This window comes from Polyergus mexicanus, unplaced genomic scaffold (assembly GCF_030449975.1).
Source record: "Polyergus mexicanus isolate NDT 795.1 unplaced genomic scaffold, iyPolMexi1.0 SCAF_10, whole genome shotgun sequence".
NCBI lineage: Eukaryota > Metazoa > Arthropoda > Insecta > Hymenoptera > Formicidae > Polyergus > Polyergus mexicanus.
Window position 1 is genome coordinate 9,422,002 of NW_027223330.1, and position 14,562 is coordinate 9,436,563.

The 14,562-nt window shown below is 33.4% G+C and overlaps 2 protein-coding genes across 7 annotated transcripts; both read left to right on the forward strand.

Annotated features, from left to right (window-relative positions):
- Positions 1-341: 341 nt before the first annotated feature.
- Positions 342-8,244, forward strand: LOC138936825 (myosin heavy chain, cardiac muscle isoform). 5 transcript variants are annotated; one of them, XM_070302563.1, is made up of 14 exons: positions 342-424; positions 1,091-1,312; positions 2,248-3,120; positions 3,234-3,627; positions 3,709-4,067; positions 4,132-4,563; positions 4,636-4,809; positions 4,984-5,199; positions 5,337-5,588; positions 5,662-5,945; positions 6,212-6,314; positions 6,397-6,588; positions 6,664-7,770; positions 7,896-8,244. In XM_070302563.1, the coding sequence occupies exons 2-14, from the start codon at positions 1,145-1,147 to the stop codon at positions 7,992-7,994; spliced, it is 4,653 nt and encodes a 1,550-aa protein (XP_070158664.1). In that variant the 5' UTR covers positions 342-424; positions 1,091-1,144; the 3' UTR covers positions 7,995-8,244. The 5 variants fall into 5 exon arrangements, with proteins under 5 accessions (XP_070158664.1, XP_070158665.1, XP_070158669.1 ...); XM_070302564.1 differs by having other exon boundaries at positions 2,320-3,120; XM_070302568.1 differs by lacking the exon at positions 1,091-1,312 and having other exon boundaries at positions 377-424.
- A 922-nt stretch (positions 8,245-9,166) lies between these two features.
- Positions 9,167-13,617, forward strand: LOC138937243 (odorant receptor 49b-like). 2 transcript variants are annotated; one of them, XM_070303288.1, is made up of 9 exons: positions 9,167-9,492; positions 10,268-10,387; positions 10,524-10,641; positions 10,823-11,081; positions 11,886-12,002; positions 12,073-12,163; positions 12,979-13,124; positions 13,299-13,431; positions 13,529-13,617. In XM_070303288.1, the coding sequence occupies exons 1-9, from the start codon at positions 9,325-9,327 to the stop codon at positions 13,577-13,579; spliced, it is 1,203 nt and encodes a 400-aa protein (XP_070159389.1). In that variant the 5' UTR covers positions 9,167-9,324; the 3' UTR covers positions 13,580-13,617. The 2 variants fall into 2 exon arrangements, with proteins under 2 accessions (XP_070159389.1, XP_070159390.1); XM_070303289.1 differs by having other exon boundaries at positions 9,446-9,496.
- The last annotated feature ends 945 nt before the right edge of the window (positions 13,618-14,562 follow it).

Here is a 14,562-nt window from a genome sequence, read left to right on the forward strand (position 1 = left end):
AATGATAGAAACGATAAAGAGATGTATATTTGTCAAAATTGTTTTTTTTTTTCTTTATTTTAATTAAAGATTCGATGAAAAGATAGAATCCGTGTACGCATGTTGCGTACAACGTTGTCTTTTATAACGATTGAATCGGTGGGACCTGATCTTCTTTCATCGGGAAATTCTTGAACATCGGATCTGTTTTCTCGCAATCGAGCAAGTTCGGCTTCCTAGGATGCGAAACACGCGCTCGTGTTTGCACGCGCGTCTGCGCAGGAACACGAAGCAAAGATGTACCGTCGACTTTGCGCAGGCGGTCTTTCGAAATGATATTTTTAGAGATGCGAGTCGCTGCCCGCTAGCAATGATGGTAGTCAAGAGTCGTCGTTGACCCTCGAAGCCGAAGCCACGAATCTCACAAATTTCCGATCGATCATTGGTGAGCGACTTTAAAACTTAGGGATTTTTTAAATTATTTAATATTTTCGATATTTGTAACTGTGAGAATTTATCATTCTTCTTAAATAAAATAAAATGTCGGGTCTTCGCTATTAAATATAATAACGCGCGCAACTCGTTACTCAATATATATTAAGGTCTTATTTATGCAAATCTTTTTGGATGCATTTGTTGAGCATGTTGTACGCTATATTCTACTTGTTTGATCGGATGGCTATTCGTTATTCTAGCGTTCGTAATTAAAAGCTTTAAGCTAAATGCCTCTTTCTATTTTTAATTAGTTTTTAATGCTACTTGAAGAGAGAGAAAGAAATACAATCTAGATCAGACTAGTTTCTAAAAATAAAAGCTGACACAATTCAAACTTTTTCTCGTGGCAATCCTATGTACATATATCTGTACATTGATATTTAATTTAAATAGATAAGAAAACTTAAATAGATTAACAATATTGTTACAATTCTATAATAAATTTTGACTACAATTTTAAAAAATGCAACTTGAAGATATATATATACAATATATAATTATACAATACACGCTAGAGAAAGAGCATGAGCATTTCTATTGAACCGTTATAATTTTAATAAAGTGATATATATTATATATATTGCATGGAATTATATATCAAGAAAATTATTTGTAGGAAAAAAACCAAAGGTACATATACATTTATTATTCTGACAATCGGAAAAATTAAATGATGGGAGCATCAAGTAGTAGTAACAACATACATTCGATCTCTACGAGCGAACAGAAAACGGGAGAGTGTTTGTATTCGGAAGACGCTTGCTCTACGAAAAACCAGGAACAAAAAACATACGTCGGAACGAGCGTCTATAAAGACGAGAATCAGCCACGATCGCAGGTACATTGTTCTTGCTAGAGAGAAAGACAGAGTATTTTATATCGAATCTATCCAATATGTTACCACCTAAACGCGAGACCTCGGTGAAAGAGCTGTCATTTCTTCTATTCTTGCTTTTTTCTTTGTTTTCGGTCGTATCGAGTTCTGATATGAATGTCTCGCGCCATTGTCTTCCACCGAATGACAAAGTTGACGAGCATGTTTTTTTTTTTTTTTTGCGATTATCAAATCAGCGCTATCAATATTCGTTACGATTGTTCTCGTGCAACCGAACGGTAATCGACTGTTTCCGGATAAAAACGCGCAATTTCGTCCCGCGGAAGATGCTTCTGCCACGAAAAGCTGGCTTCTCTCCAATCCGTGATTTCGGTAGAACACGCTGACTCACGAAAAGCCGTTTCCACAATCATCGATCGCGATCACGTGCTTGATCTCGGTCGACGGTTTCGCGCAATGTAAGTGGTTCTATGCCAGTATGCTATTGCGAATCGTCGAGAGCGGATTACTTTTTACTTGGACAAGGAAGAATCTATTTCTACGAGAAATTGTAAGCTTGTACGAAATAATTTCCATTAGGGTATATTTTAAAATTTGTTTGGCGAAATTACGGGAGAAAAGAAGAAAGAGAAATTCCTTTATATTCTTTGTTCGAAGTCAGATGATTCATCGTTCCTGCGACCTTTGTCATAGTTAAATTTACAAAATCGTCGTCGTCAACATTGTTGTTTATTTTACACGGATACTAACACACACACACACACACACACACACACACACACACACACACACAGATAGTTTGTGAGAGAGATTTAAAAAAATATATTTTGATTATGTTAAATTTTTTTCAAAGAAGCTATATTTTTGCGACAATTGATCTACGCATTTCCAAGCGCTTAAAGATTTAGACTCTGTTATTTCACTTATTTATATTGCAGTTAACGTGCGCCACGCAAATGACAGGCAATTGGCAGCCAGCCGATACTCACAATTTTCCGATGTATCAACAGAATAACGAAGTCATGGAGCTTTCGCGAATTATCTCGCAACTTGCCATGGCCAATCATCAATTAGCCAGCGCGCATAACGTGATACTGGCACGTATGGAAGCATTATATTTGGAGCTGTCAAAGGATAAGCAGGACGAAAAAATTGCGACAAATCCTTCGGAGATACGCGATGACATTCTTCGTAAGAGACTATCGAACATCGAAGAAGCCGTTGAGAAGGAAGAAACGCGAAAATTGGAGCAACGCGTCGTTAGATTGGAGAGACTGCTGGCAGCGAGTTCCGCTGAACAATGTAAACAAAGAAACTCGCGAGAAAATAGCAAACTGCGTTCTAGAATCGAGAGATTGGAGAATTTGCTGAAGACACGAGACACAAAAGATCCGTCAGAGTCGCATTGCGAATCCTCGAAACAACAAACGAGTAATATTATCATCGATGTTGTTAATAAAGTACCTGAAGATTATGGCGATAATCGAAGAGAAAGGACGAGAGAAGGAATGATTGATGCTCATAGATACTGTAATGGTTATTCTGACGATTCCGAGATAACTGTTCCTAGGATAGATGAAACTTCAGATTCCGCGAACATGGATAAAATGCGCAGAAGACGCGCAAGATTGAGAGACGATGAGCAAAGTTCGACAATGAGAAATTTGGGGAGTGAAGAAATAATGAGACTGTCGGAAGAAGTTGAGAGATTAAAAACCGATCGATTGGAGTATCAAAGTGCCAACGAAAGACTGCTATGCAATTTAGCGGACCAGAAAACGCTGATGGAGAAATTAAACTTAGATTATGAGGTATGATGACATTTGAAGACTCTTGATTTCAGAGATTCCGAGAAGGGATCTAATCTTAATAATCTTTATTTTTTAATTAAAATGTAATTAAAATTATAAATTTTTTTATTTAGGAATTGAAAGCGCGTTATGTAATGGTAGAAGATAATTTATACGAGTACAAACAACAATATGACGAACTGACGAAGCACTTGGACACTGCTAAAGGAGAAATCGAAAGATTGCTGAAAGAGATTGATATCTTTCAGTCGGAAAAAAACACTGCCGATACAAAAATCTTGATTTTGGAAGAGAATCTGCAGAAATCACTGCTCGAGAAAGAGCAGATCAAGAACGCGGAAAATGAAAAAACGTCAAAGTTACGGGTACAATTGTCCGAGGAGGTCTTGGACAAAAAGAAGCAGATTAAGGCTCTCGAAGACGCTTTGCAGGAGATACAAAGACTGAAGGAAATTATCAAGACTGAAAGAAGCAACGAGAACAGTATTGCTTCGAAAGAGGATGTCGGTATGTATATACATATAAGTATTGTGTCTATACAAAAATATGTTATCCTACATTTTAATTTGATTTCATGTTATGTCGCAGATGTTGTCGATTCGATAGATGACATATCGGAGAGTGCATCGAATACGGATCGTACCTCCGCAAACATAGTGGAATTTAAAAAAGAATTGACCCTGAAAAGAGAAGCTAGACATAGGGCTATCGCGGCGGTCTCGTCCGAGATGGAGAGACTTAGAAGAGAATTGGACGCTGAAAAGGAAGCGCATTCCGAAACGTTAAGTATGCTGGCTCTTTTGCGTTCCGCTCACGGCGATCTCGATCTCGCGACTGGCGATTTCGCAAAGTCTACGATGAAACAACAAGAAAATGACAAGAACTCGGACGAAAGCGAGAAAATGTTGAGACGCGCAGAAGCGCGACGATTAACGAGCACGTTAAAGGTAAAATTATATTCACTTTATTCGCTTTACGATCAAAATCTGAGTACATGTATCTACTTTACAGGTATCCGACGAGTTAAGGAATGACATACGATGCCAAATCGAGAAGGTGGACGACCTTCGTTACCATTTGGAGACCGATCCAGAGCGTCACCGACATCGTATTCGGTGTTTGACGGAAGTGACCGTCAAGGTACGCGAATCTCTCATCGCGCGAGAACGCCGAACCAACGAGCTGAAGGATTACTTGGCTCAGGTGTTGGTTAGACTCGGCGACAGGAGTTTTCTAGAAGATCGCGACGACGCGGATGCCGAGTGCGATCGACAATTGGAGAACATAAACGTGTTGAAGGGTCTCTACAACGAGAGACTGAGAGTTTTGACCGAGCTAAAAGATTCCGCGATCAAGGAACTGGCGGACGTGAAGCAAAAGCTGGAATATTCTCTAAAGAAATCCGAGAACTTGGACGAGGAACTTAAGAAAGCCGAAGAGAAGGTAACGAGATTTTGTTTGATTCTATATCTTATTTATGTTCGAGAGAATCTTATGATACATTACACGCGACAGGTTGATACTCAAGACACGGAAATCACGAACTTGGAATCTCAATTGGGATTAACCAAGGCGGATTGCAGAGATCTTCAGAATCAAATGTCTCTTATTAACGGCTTATTTACACAGATGCTGCTCGGAGCTTCCTCCGCGGACATGGATCTTGATCGATTGACTCAATTGTTACAGGTATCATTACACAATTTTTCATTTGCACTTTTGATAATTTATAACAAAAAATAAAATTGATCTTTTAACATATTTACTGAAAAAAAAAGACTGACTTTAAATTTCGTGAAAGAAGATACGAATAAAGGAAGTAAGGGCAATAAAAAATAATAATATTTGATTTTAAAATTGCAGGAGAATCACGATCTTATAAGTGACATAGCCAGGGAAGAGAGTACCGAAGCAGCAGCTCTTCCTAAACTTCTTTTGGATTTAATCGAGCAAGTCGAGGGTGGTAAAGCGTCTCAAAAGCACGCGGATGACGTGAATGACGTAGAAAATGTTGGCGAAGTTGATATTAGGAAAGAAGATGATCTGCAAGAAGAAGACATTGCTCATAATTTGCCTAAGGTAATAATGATAAAAATATTAGTATTAATCATATATTCGTATAATTTTCATTTTTTTTATTTTTTATTTTTGATCGCTAACTTGGATGCTGTATCACATAAACCGTAAAGTAATTGCAAAATTACGTCTTCCTCTAGGTATGGCGCGTTTTATTGGAGTTACTTAGCTGTCATGCGGTGACCTCTCCGAGCGTTTCCGTTGCATCCTGCTCGGATCCGAACAGCTGTTATAAATCTGTGGATACTCCGGCCGGACCAAGATTAGTGATATCTGTGAGCAAAACGTACATTCGTCTGAAGGAATTGATTCTGGAGAAGAAACATTTGGAGAAGGAGATGAATCGCATGAAACAGCTGAACGCTCACTTAGAGAGTAAGCTGGGCGAACAGGTGAGCGATCTGTTGCATTATTTTACGTACAAGCGGGAGGGCGAAAATAGATTATCATTTTCTCGATATCTAGGAAAAGAGACTTTCTATGGTATCGGCCGAGTTAGCCAAGACGTGGAACATCGTCGGTCGAATGCAAGTGCAGCATCAGCAGTTGCACACGCACGAAGAAATCCTACGTTACGAGCTGCAAGAAAAGAGGAAAATGTTGCAAGAATTGAAACAGGAGCTGGAATACTGCAGAGAGAAATGGGAATCGGCCAGGCAAAAGAATACAAATACTGAATTAGAATGGAGGAGCTTACGTCGCGAATTTGCCGCGCGAAAAGCTTTGGCCGCTCGCGACTCATTTAACAGGTTAAATTTATTGTAATATAATTTATTATATTACAATATATATATATATATATATATATATATATATATATATATAATTTTCGTTATATATATCTATCACACTATTCTACTTTAATACCGAAGTATCTTCATATAACATGATAGAATTATTAATTATTATTTTGTGTATTGATACATTAATATACAATCGTGTATTTTTTATTATTTTATGTATAAAAATATTATCCTATAATTTCGGATTTTTTTATTTTGACTATTCTACGCAGCGCCGAAAGCGGATTCAGCGATGAAAGAGGTGACGATACCGATGAAGAGGAAGAGGCGATTGAAGGAAGAATCAGGCACGGTCCGCGCAGACGGACACGAAAGGTGCGCGAATATTATTCGATTAGTCGATTATATAAATTTTCGTAAACGACTACTCTCAACAATATTATCTCTATTAACGTAGGAAAGTCCTAGAGCGCCGACACCAGACACAGAATCCGAACAGCCGACGGATACCGAATTATCAGAGTCGAAGACTGGTTCCTCGGTGACTTTGGAACAACGCACATCCACGCCGGAAACCGAAGCGGAATTGGACGAGGCAGAAATCGTGCATGTTGACTCTGCAAAATCTGTTAATGTAGCGGGAGCTAATGTAAGCAAAATTGTAAAAATAATTATATATATCTAGAATACTATATATTATTGATGCTGAATTAATTTCGAACAGCGTATCGCGGAAAGTATGCAAGAATCTTTGAATCCTTTGGACCAGGCCCTTACTAACGTCATACAGAATCTTATAAAAATCAACGACGGAGAATCAAACAGGAACCTTTCACGGGAGAATACGTCCTGCTCATTCTTTGAAGATCCGTGCGAGAATCTGGTTAATGAAACCGATGGCAACATGGAAAACAATCATACTTCGACAATTTCGACAATGGATTCCTGCAGCAGAAATTTACAATCTTGGAGACCAACCAGTGAATCTCGGTGTTCATTACCTACGACTCATACTCTAAAACGAACGACCACGAGTGTCGATCTTCCTTCGGCGGTGGATAATAACGAATTGTCTGAATCGTCGTCAACCGAATATTCATCAAAGCCACGCGATGATGAAATGATCAAACTTGAAATTATTCCATCTTTAGTCGCTTCTACTACCACGAATGCAACCAGCACAATGTCTGTCTTTTCTATCGGGCCCCTTCCCACGTCATTATCATCTTCGTCTATAAAGAGCGTACAGTTCAGCAACCCTTTAATCGTCGGCCCGTCTAATCGCTTTTTTGCCCCAATGTTTGGTGCAACGGAATCCAACGTTTTGACGGATAACTTTGCTGCATCCTCGTCGATAATGCCATCGAGTCAAGAGGAAGAACCGATGGACGGCAAAGAACAGCGATCTTTAACGAGATCAATAGAGAGTATCGCGGATTCCGATAGTATTTCCGTTGATTCCTCTTCGAGTTTGGACACCGTCAGAGAATTTCCTACGACTGACCTCAGTTCTGCGCCTTCTACATTGACGTCTAAGGAAGAGCTACAGGAAAGCGCGACATGTTCGCAGAAGGAATCTATGATCACTTCGACTAAAATCCGAACTCCGGAGGAAGTCTTGGCGACACGAGCAGATCGATTAAAACGTTTGGAGGAGCAAGCTGATTGGCTTGTGAAGAAGATGAACGCTACGAGCAAACGGAGCACCGCTCTCTGCACAAGATTAGAGGAGCTTCATGAGGTTTATGGGGAACCACCGGTTCCTCCACCCATGCCGGACGTTTTACCTAGCCGTAGACTGCCATCCAGTCTGCTCAATCTACCTCGTCAGGTAAGAGCACACAATTATCTTAGTATCTATCTTAATATTTTATTATCTTAATATTATCATAATATCTTATTTTAGTATTCTATCAGTAGATTGCGGCGACTTTTTTTATCCAATTTTTTTCGCAGATTCTTGAATCGCCATCCGCTGACGGTACCGAGAACATCGAAGATGAAAGCACGAATGCGGCAAAAAACGATAAATCATCAAATACAAATGCATTATGATAAATTTATAATATTTTATTCGCGAAGAATCATATAGTTAACATTTTTCTTCATCGTACAACGATTGAAATGCAATATATACGAAATGCATATAAAGCGCATAGACAATGTGTATTAATTTGCGATGTCTTCCGGATGCATTCAATATTAATGTCGTAATATTAATATATAAAAAGGAGCCTTATTAATATTCTTTTTCAACTATATCTTTTTTGACCTCAATTTTAATAAAGACTTGTCATAAAGATTAAGAATAAGAGGTTTCGGGGTTGTTTGCTTTATATATATATATATATATATATATATATATATATATATATATATGTCATATACTCTATAATTATATGATTTACCTGCCCATTCCTTTTTCATACCTTACATATGTAAGTAATATAAAAAATCCTAACGATCAGGAATTTGTATTATCGCAATTAAGATGTTTACCAGTAATCGCGAAAAGTATTAATAGCATGCAAATATGAGAAATGACGAGAAATATCTCGAAACGCAACCGCTAAACATTCATAAACCGCGTCATTCTCACACGCCCGAGCATCTGATTAAAAAAGAAAGATAATTATTAATTTGATATACAGTTCGGATAATAATATTCGAACGTGAAAAGTGGAACTGTTTCAAAAACGTCCACACCGTTTGACAGCTGTCATAAATCCAACATATCTGTTTTTGTTGATAAACAACTCTCTTGGCAACGCGCTCGAAGACAATCTCTCAGAAACGGGCATAACTTTCGATACCCAATACTTTTGCAATTAATATCACAGGCTGTGTTCCAAAATTTATTGCCAATATTAAAAATCTATAATTCATGTAACGTATATTATAAATTTCCAGTACTAACAGTGAATTTCGGAACACGGCTACAGTTTCAATGCACTTTTATTCTGAAGGATTGCTTATATAATTTACAAATGAACATATACTATATCCAAGTACATATGGATATGCGCGGTTGAAAAAACAGTGACTACGCTTGCGCCGCTTTCGCACCCTATACACTTTTCCCATGAATGTTATTCTATGAGAAAAAGACATGTGTTTAACTAACTTAATATCTTTCGGTGTTGAATCGATCGCTTAATGGACGGTTGCGTCTCGACGAATAGTGTTAAATTACACGTGTTTCGTTTTCATAGTGGTATTCCGTGTTCTTTCGCATTGCATTTGATAAATTATGGTATACTTTACGAAAATTGACTTATATTATGAAACGTAAAAATTTATGCTAGAAAAGAAGGCTTAGGGAATATTTAATCGACCAATTGAATGATGGGGATAAGCAAATGTTCGTCGGCTATATCCTCGTCAAATGTGTTTCAGTACTAGCAAAGAGATGATCAGTATTAAAGATCGATATTTCAGTCTTAATCGAACTCTACTGTTGGCTATTGGTTTATGGCCTTACGAGAAATCGACGCTTGCACGATTTCGATCAATCTGCTTCTTTAGCATTGAAGCAACCTTTATTATACCTCAAGTATGTATGTATTAAAATGTTTTAATTATATGCATTATATATAAAATTTTGAAATCCGATTGAGCTGCTCTATATCTGAAAATTTCTCAATTGAGATATAAGCGATTGGATATGGAAAATATTTCTGAAACTCCGAAAAAGTGCAGCTGAATAATAAAAAATATTACTTTTCATTTACATTTTTTATTAGTATATTTAGATTTTCATCTCATATTCTAGATTAATAATCTATAAAATAAATATACAAACACACACACACACACACACACACACACACACACACACACACACACACACACACACACACACACATATATATATATATATATATATATATATATATATTTGTGGCTATAACCATACGAATATAATATATCTTATCGTGATGTATATACTATTACATTGTCACTTATAATAGTTCTTCACTTTTACGTAACTGTGTTGTGAATATGTTATTATAAAAAATAAATTTATATATTTTAAATGTGTGTATTACATTTGACACTATGTATAATATAAATATACAAACATAATTATACGAACATATTTATTAATAATATATCGTAATAATATAAATATAATTATATCTCTAATATAATATACTTATCTTTCACAAAAATTATTTTATAATTATATAAAATAAATTTTATTATATCGCCATATATAATAATTTATTATATATTAAGCTAGCTATAATAACATAGAACTTAGAATTTATAAAGATAAAGACACTTTTTACAGAAATTATTTTGAAGAAAATTATTATTATTTACAGCTTATAACATTTGTAAATTCAAAGTTTACTCTTGATATTATAATTAAGATTCTATCTCCCACATTTGCTTGCATTAGCTTCGCACTAACATACAACTCGTTTTACATTAATGGCGAAACAGTAAGTCAAACATCTATTATATTTATCGTAATAAACATCCGTTTATCATAAATGTTTATTTAAAAATTTTATAGCATTATTTTTTTTTACTTTACAAAAGGATAAATGAAATAAAAGAGCTTGTTATAAATAATAGGTGATGTACTTAATGGAACAGCTCCAGAATGTCTATGATAATATAAAGGACAACAATGAATTCGTGATCATGGAAAAATATGGGAACAACGCAAAACGTTACACGATTGTATTGATAAGTGAAAAAATTTTTCTTCTCATTCCTATTATCTACATTTTATATTTTAAGTTTATTAATGAACCACACACATTCATACATTACCCCGAAGCCTTTATATAAAATAAAAAATATTTTAAATCAAAGTATCACACAAATTGAAATGTAACACGTTACTTGCTTACACGTTGTTGTGTGTTTAGTACTTTTCTTTGTCAGCGCATCCGTTCATATATCTGCCGAAATCTGGCCTGCTTTTTCCGACGTTATTTTATCATTCAAATCTCGACCACATCATATAAACATTACGACTGATTATTTTGTAAAACGAGAACAATATTTCTGGTTACGGCAACTGCATATAAATGTTGCTATCTACATAGGGATTGTTGCAGTAATAGCAACCGGGGCAATGCTCATTGCATGTATTCAATATATCTGCGGAATGTTTAAAATTGCTAGGTAAACATTATATTAAATAATTAAATAAATAATAATAATAATAATTAAATTATTAGAATAGAAAGCAGTTAGTTGGCTTAATAAATAAATTAATCACTTTATATATAAGATATTCGAAATTTATGCAAATGTTTAGAATGGTGGAATGTGAAAACAAAATGTTAGAAAAATAATGATTTTGAAGGATAAACTGATATAATTGATATATCGATACGTCTTTTCAACGAGATATAAATAGATAATAATATTTTATCTTGCTAATAAAATAATTACAGTAAACTTTATTTCGAACTGGAAAATACACGTTATTTCAAGCCCTAATCATCAACATAATTATGTTAATAATTAAAAACAGTATCTTAAAAAATTTTTTTAAATATCAAGAAAGAAATAGAGTGGCTCTATAGATGCGGAAAATATCATGTAAGATTTATATATATATAAAAGTATTATTTTTTAGAAACATTAAAATGGTTTACTTTAAAAAACCTTTTCAAATTATGTAAACGACTACTTAAACACACATATATAATAGCAACAATATATATATATATATATGTACATATAATATATCTTTCTCTCTTTCTCTCTCTCCCTCCCTCCTCCCTCTCTCCCTCCCAGCCTCTCTTTCTCTCTCTTAAAACATGTATACTTTTTAAAAGTATATGCATAATACTGATTTACTTATATTATTCATTATCTAATATTACAAATGTTACAATCTTTAATCGATTGCATATTATACGAATTTATGAAGATTACAATCACTTTACCTCAAAGCTAATTTTATAAATTTATTCACAGTTATCGTATCGAGAACGCAATGCAGATTTATATATCGCAAGATATTAATTTACAAAAAAAGAGTTCGGTTCAAAAGAATATAATTAGTGCTGTAGATATGCATCGTAAGGCCATGAAGTAGGTATCTATTCCATAATACATATATATAATATAGTATACGTAATAATATATTTTATCGCTTTTAAAGATTCTTGGATCGTTTTATATCAAAATTTGAAATATCATTCATGTTATTAATAATATTCGGAGTAATCACTTTGAGTTTCAACATTTTTCGAGTAAGTTTCTCATATGTTTTGTTTATACATATATATTTAAAAGAATATAATTAATCATTTTTTGTTGATAAATCTATTCAAGTAATACTTATAATTTTCTAATAATATAATTAATATAGTTTTCTATCTATCTTTAATGTAAATTTTTACACGTACATCATAGTCTTACAATTAGCTGTATTTTCGGTTATAAAATCTAAGAAAGTTTAATTAACAATTGTTACTGTTAATTTCAGATAACAATTAATAGTAATTCCTATAATCTAATGATTTTTTTTTAATATTAAGATTTTTTATAGATATCGTTTTATTTTATTTATAAATTTCTTGGTTAGTTTTGTGTTTGATTTGCGCTCAGCAACAATATGATATTACGAGTCTTATAACATTTTAAAATTCAATATTACAAATATATCCGCATATTCATTAAATTAGAATACTATTAAAATAAAATCTACATAAAACTAAATTTTAGAAAAAGTAAACTTTATATATGAAAGTTTTGGATATGATGATATCGATTGAGAAATTATTTACAACTGCCTATACTGTTTTTAATAAGAACTTACTTTTACAAAAGCTCTTATTACAATGTAATGAAATAAAAATAAGAGAAACACGTATAATTTGACTAATAAAAAGACTTTTAATTTATAAAAAGCTCAATATATATAAACGATTTATAATTTATGACAGATTATTTAAGTATAATTTTAAATAATCTCTGTTATATAAATTGTAAATCATCTATAAATTGGGCTTCTTATAAACTCATTACAACATTGAAATTATTAATGTTTACGCGTGTGTTATAGATGTTCCAGGTTGTATTATCAGGATATAATATCGAGCAATTTTTATTATCAGTTTTGATTATACTTGTTTGTATTTTATACATGTTTTTATCTAACTTTGTCGGACAAGAAATTATAGATCACAATAATGTCATATATACCACTGCGTAAGAAATCTTTTTAAGTTATATAATCTTATGTTTTTATGTGTATAAGCGTTAATAAAAAGAAAGTAAATTTAAAAAGTGAACAAAACGCATATATATATATGTATCTTGTTAGATTTTTTCACTTTTCTTCGAAGAGATTTACTAATCCATTATATTTTTGTTACACGATAGGTATAATGCTCGCTGGTATACAGCTCCCCTACATATACAAAAACTAATATTGTTTCTGCTGCAAAGAGGTAGCAAAACTTTTGGTCTAAACGTCGGTGGATTGTTTGTAGCATCTTTAGAGTGTTTTGCTACGGTATAAAATATATTTCATATATACTATAATATGTTATGTATTATAAATGCATCGCCTTCTAAAAGGAATAAATGCAAAAATAAATGTTTTTTTACAGTTGGTGAAAGCATCCGTATCTTACTTTACCGTTATGTATTCAGTTCAATAACAAAAAAACATAACAATTCATATACTAATGGTGTAAAATTAATGAAAAATAATATATCTTATATAATATACATATTAATATTATTCATAAATATTCTTATCTTGTTCAAAATTATTTTATCATCGTCGTTATTGTTTAGATATTATGTTTGGTGATGTACAGTTCCTCTATATTTACAAAATATAATATTGTTTCTGTTGCAAAGAGGTAATAAATCTTTCGGTTTGAATATTGGCAGATCGTTTGTCGCATTCTTACGATGTTTTGCCATGGTAGAGAAAAAAATGTCATAAAATATCAAATTTTATTTTAAACGTATAAACTGAACAGAAACACATAATTCTTTTCAGCTAGGAAATTCATCTGTATTTTACTTTCCTCATTTCATTCAATGTAGCAAAGCCAACAAAAATATATGAATGAATAATAATAAAGATTGATAAAGAATTGGTAATGTATCTCATTTTTAGACAAATGAAACGAAACTACAATCAAAAAATGCAAAATTTTAAGTATCAGCAAAACGAGATTCAACAGCACTTTCTTTCCTAAATATAAGGGGGGGGGGGAAATGTATTTCCGTTTTATTTATTATCTTAAAAATATGTAATAGAGATAAGTAAAAATAAGCAATTATTGTTTCTACTGCAAAGAGGTAGCACAACTTGTGATCTGAACATCGATGCAGCATCATTACAGTGCTTTGCCACAGTTTAAAACATTTCATGTGTATATTATACCATGTGTGTTAATGTATCATATTCTAAAACTAAAAGAACGAAATAAATGCAGAGAAAGAAATGTTTTCTTATAGCTAGTGAAGGCATCCGTATGTTAATTTACAATTATGTATTCAATCCTATAATAATACATGAAAAAAAAAATTAGCTGCCATAGCTAAAAATTGCGTGTGGTAACTACAATATATTTCAGTCGTAATATATGGACAGCGAACACTTATTTATTAGGTGCAACAGCAAACC

Bases quoted from the DNA above. Each gene is read 5' to 3' on its own strand.
- LOC138937243 (XM_070303288.1), top strand. From the start codon at position 9,325: ATGTGTTTCAGTACTAGCAAAGAGATGATCAGTATTAAAGATCGATAT. The intron at 10,388-10,523 runs GTAAGTCAAACA...TATAAATAATAG, and splicing joins TTTACATTAATGGCGAAACA to GTGATGTACTTAATGGAACA. The intron at 12,003-12,072 runs GTAGGTATCTAT...TCGCTTTTAAAG, and splicing joins ATGCATCGTAAGGCCATGAA to ATTCTTGGATCGTTTTATAT.
- LOC138936825 (XM_070302563.1), top strand. From the start codon at position 1,145: ATGATGGGAGCATCAAGTAGTAGTAACAACATACATTCGATCTCTACG. The intron at 4,564-4,635 runs GTAACGAGATTT...TACACGCGACAG, and splicing joins TTAAGAAAGCCGAAGAGAAG to GTTGATACTCAAGACACGGA. The intron at 7,771-7,895 runs GTAAGAGCACAC...TTTTTTTCGCAG, and splicing joins TGCTCAATCTACCTCGTCAG to ATTCTTGAATCGCCATCCGC.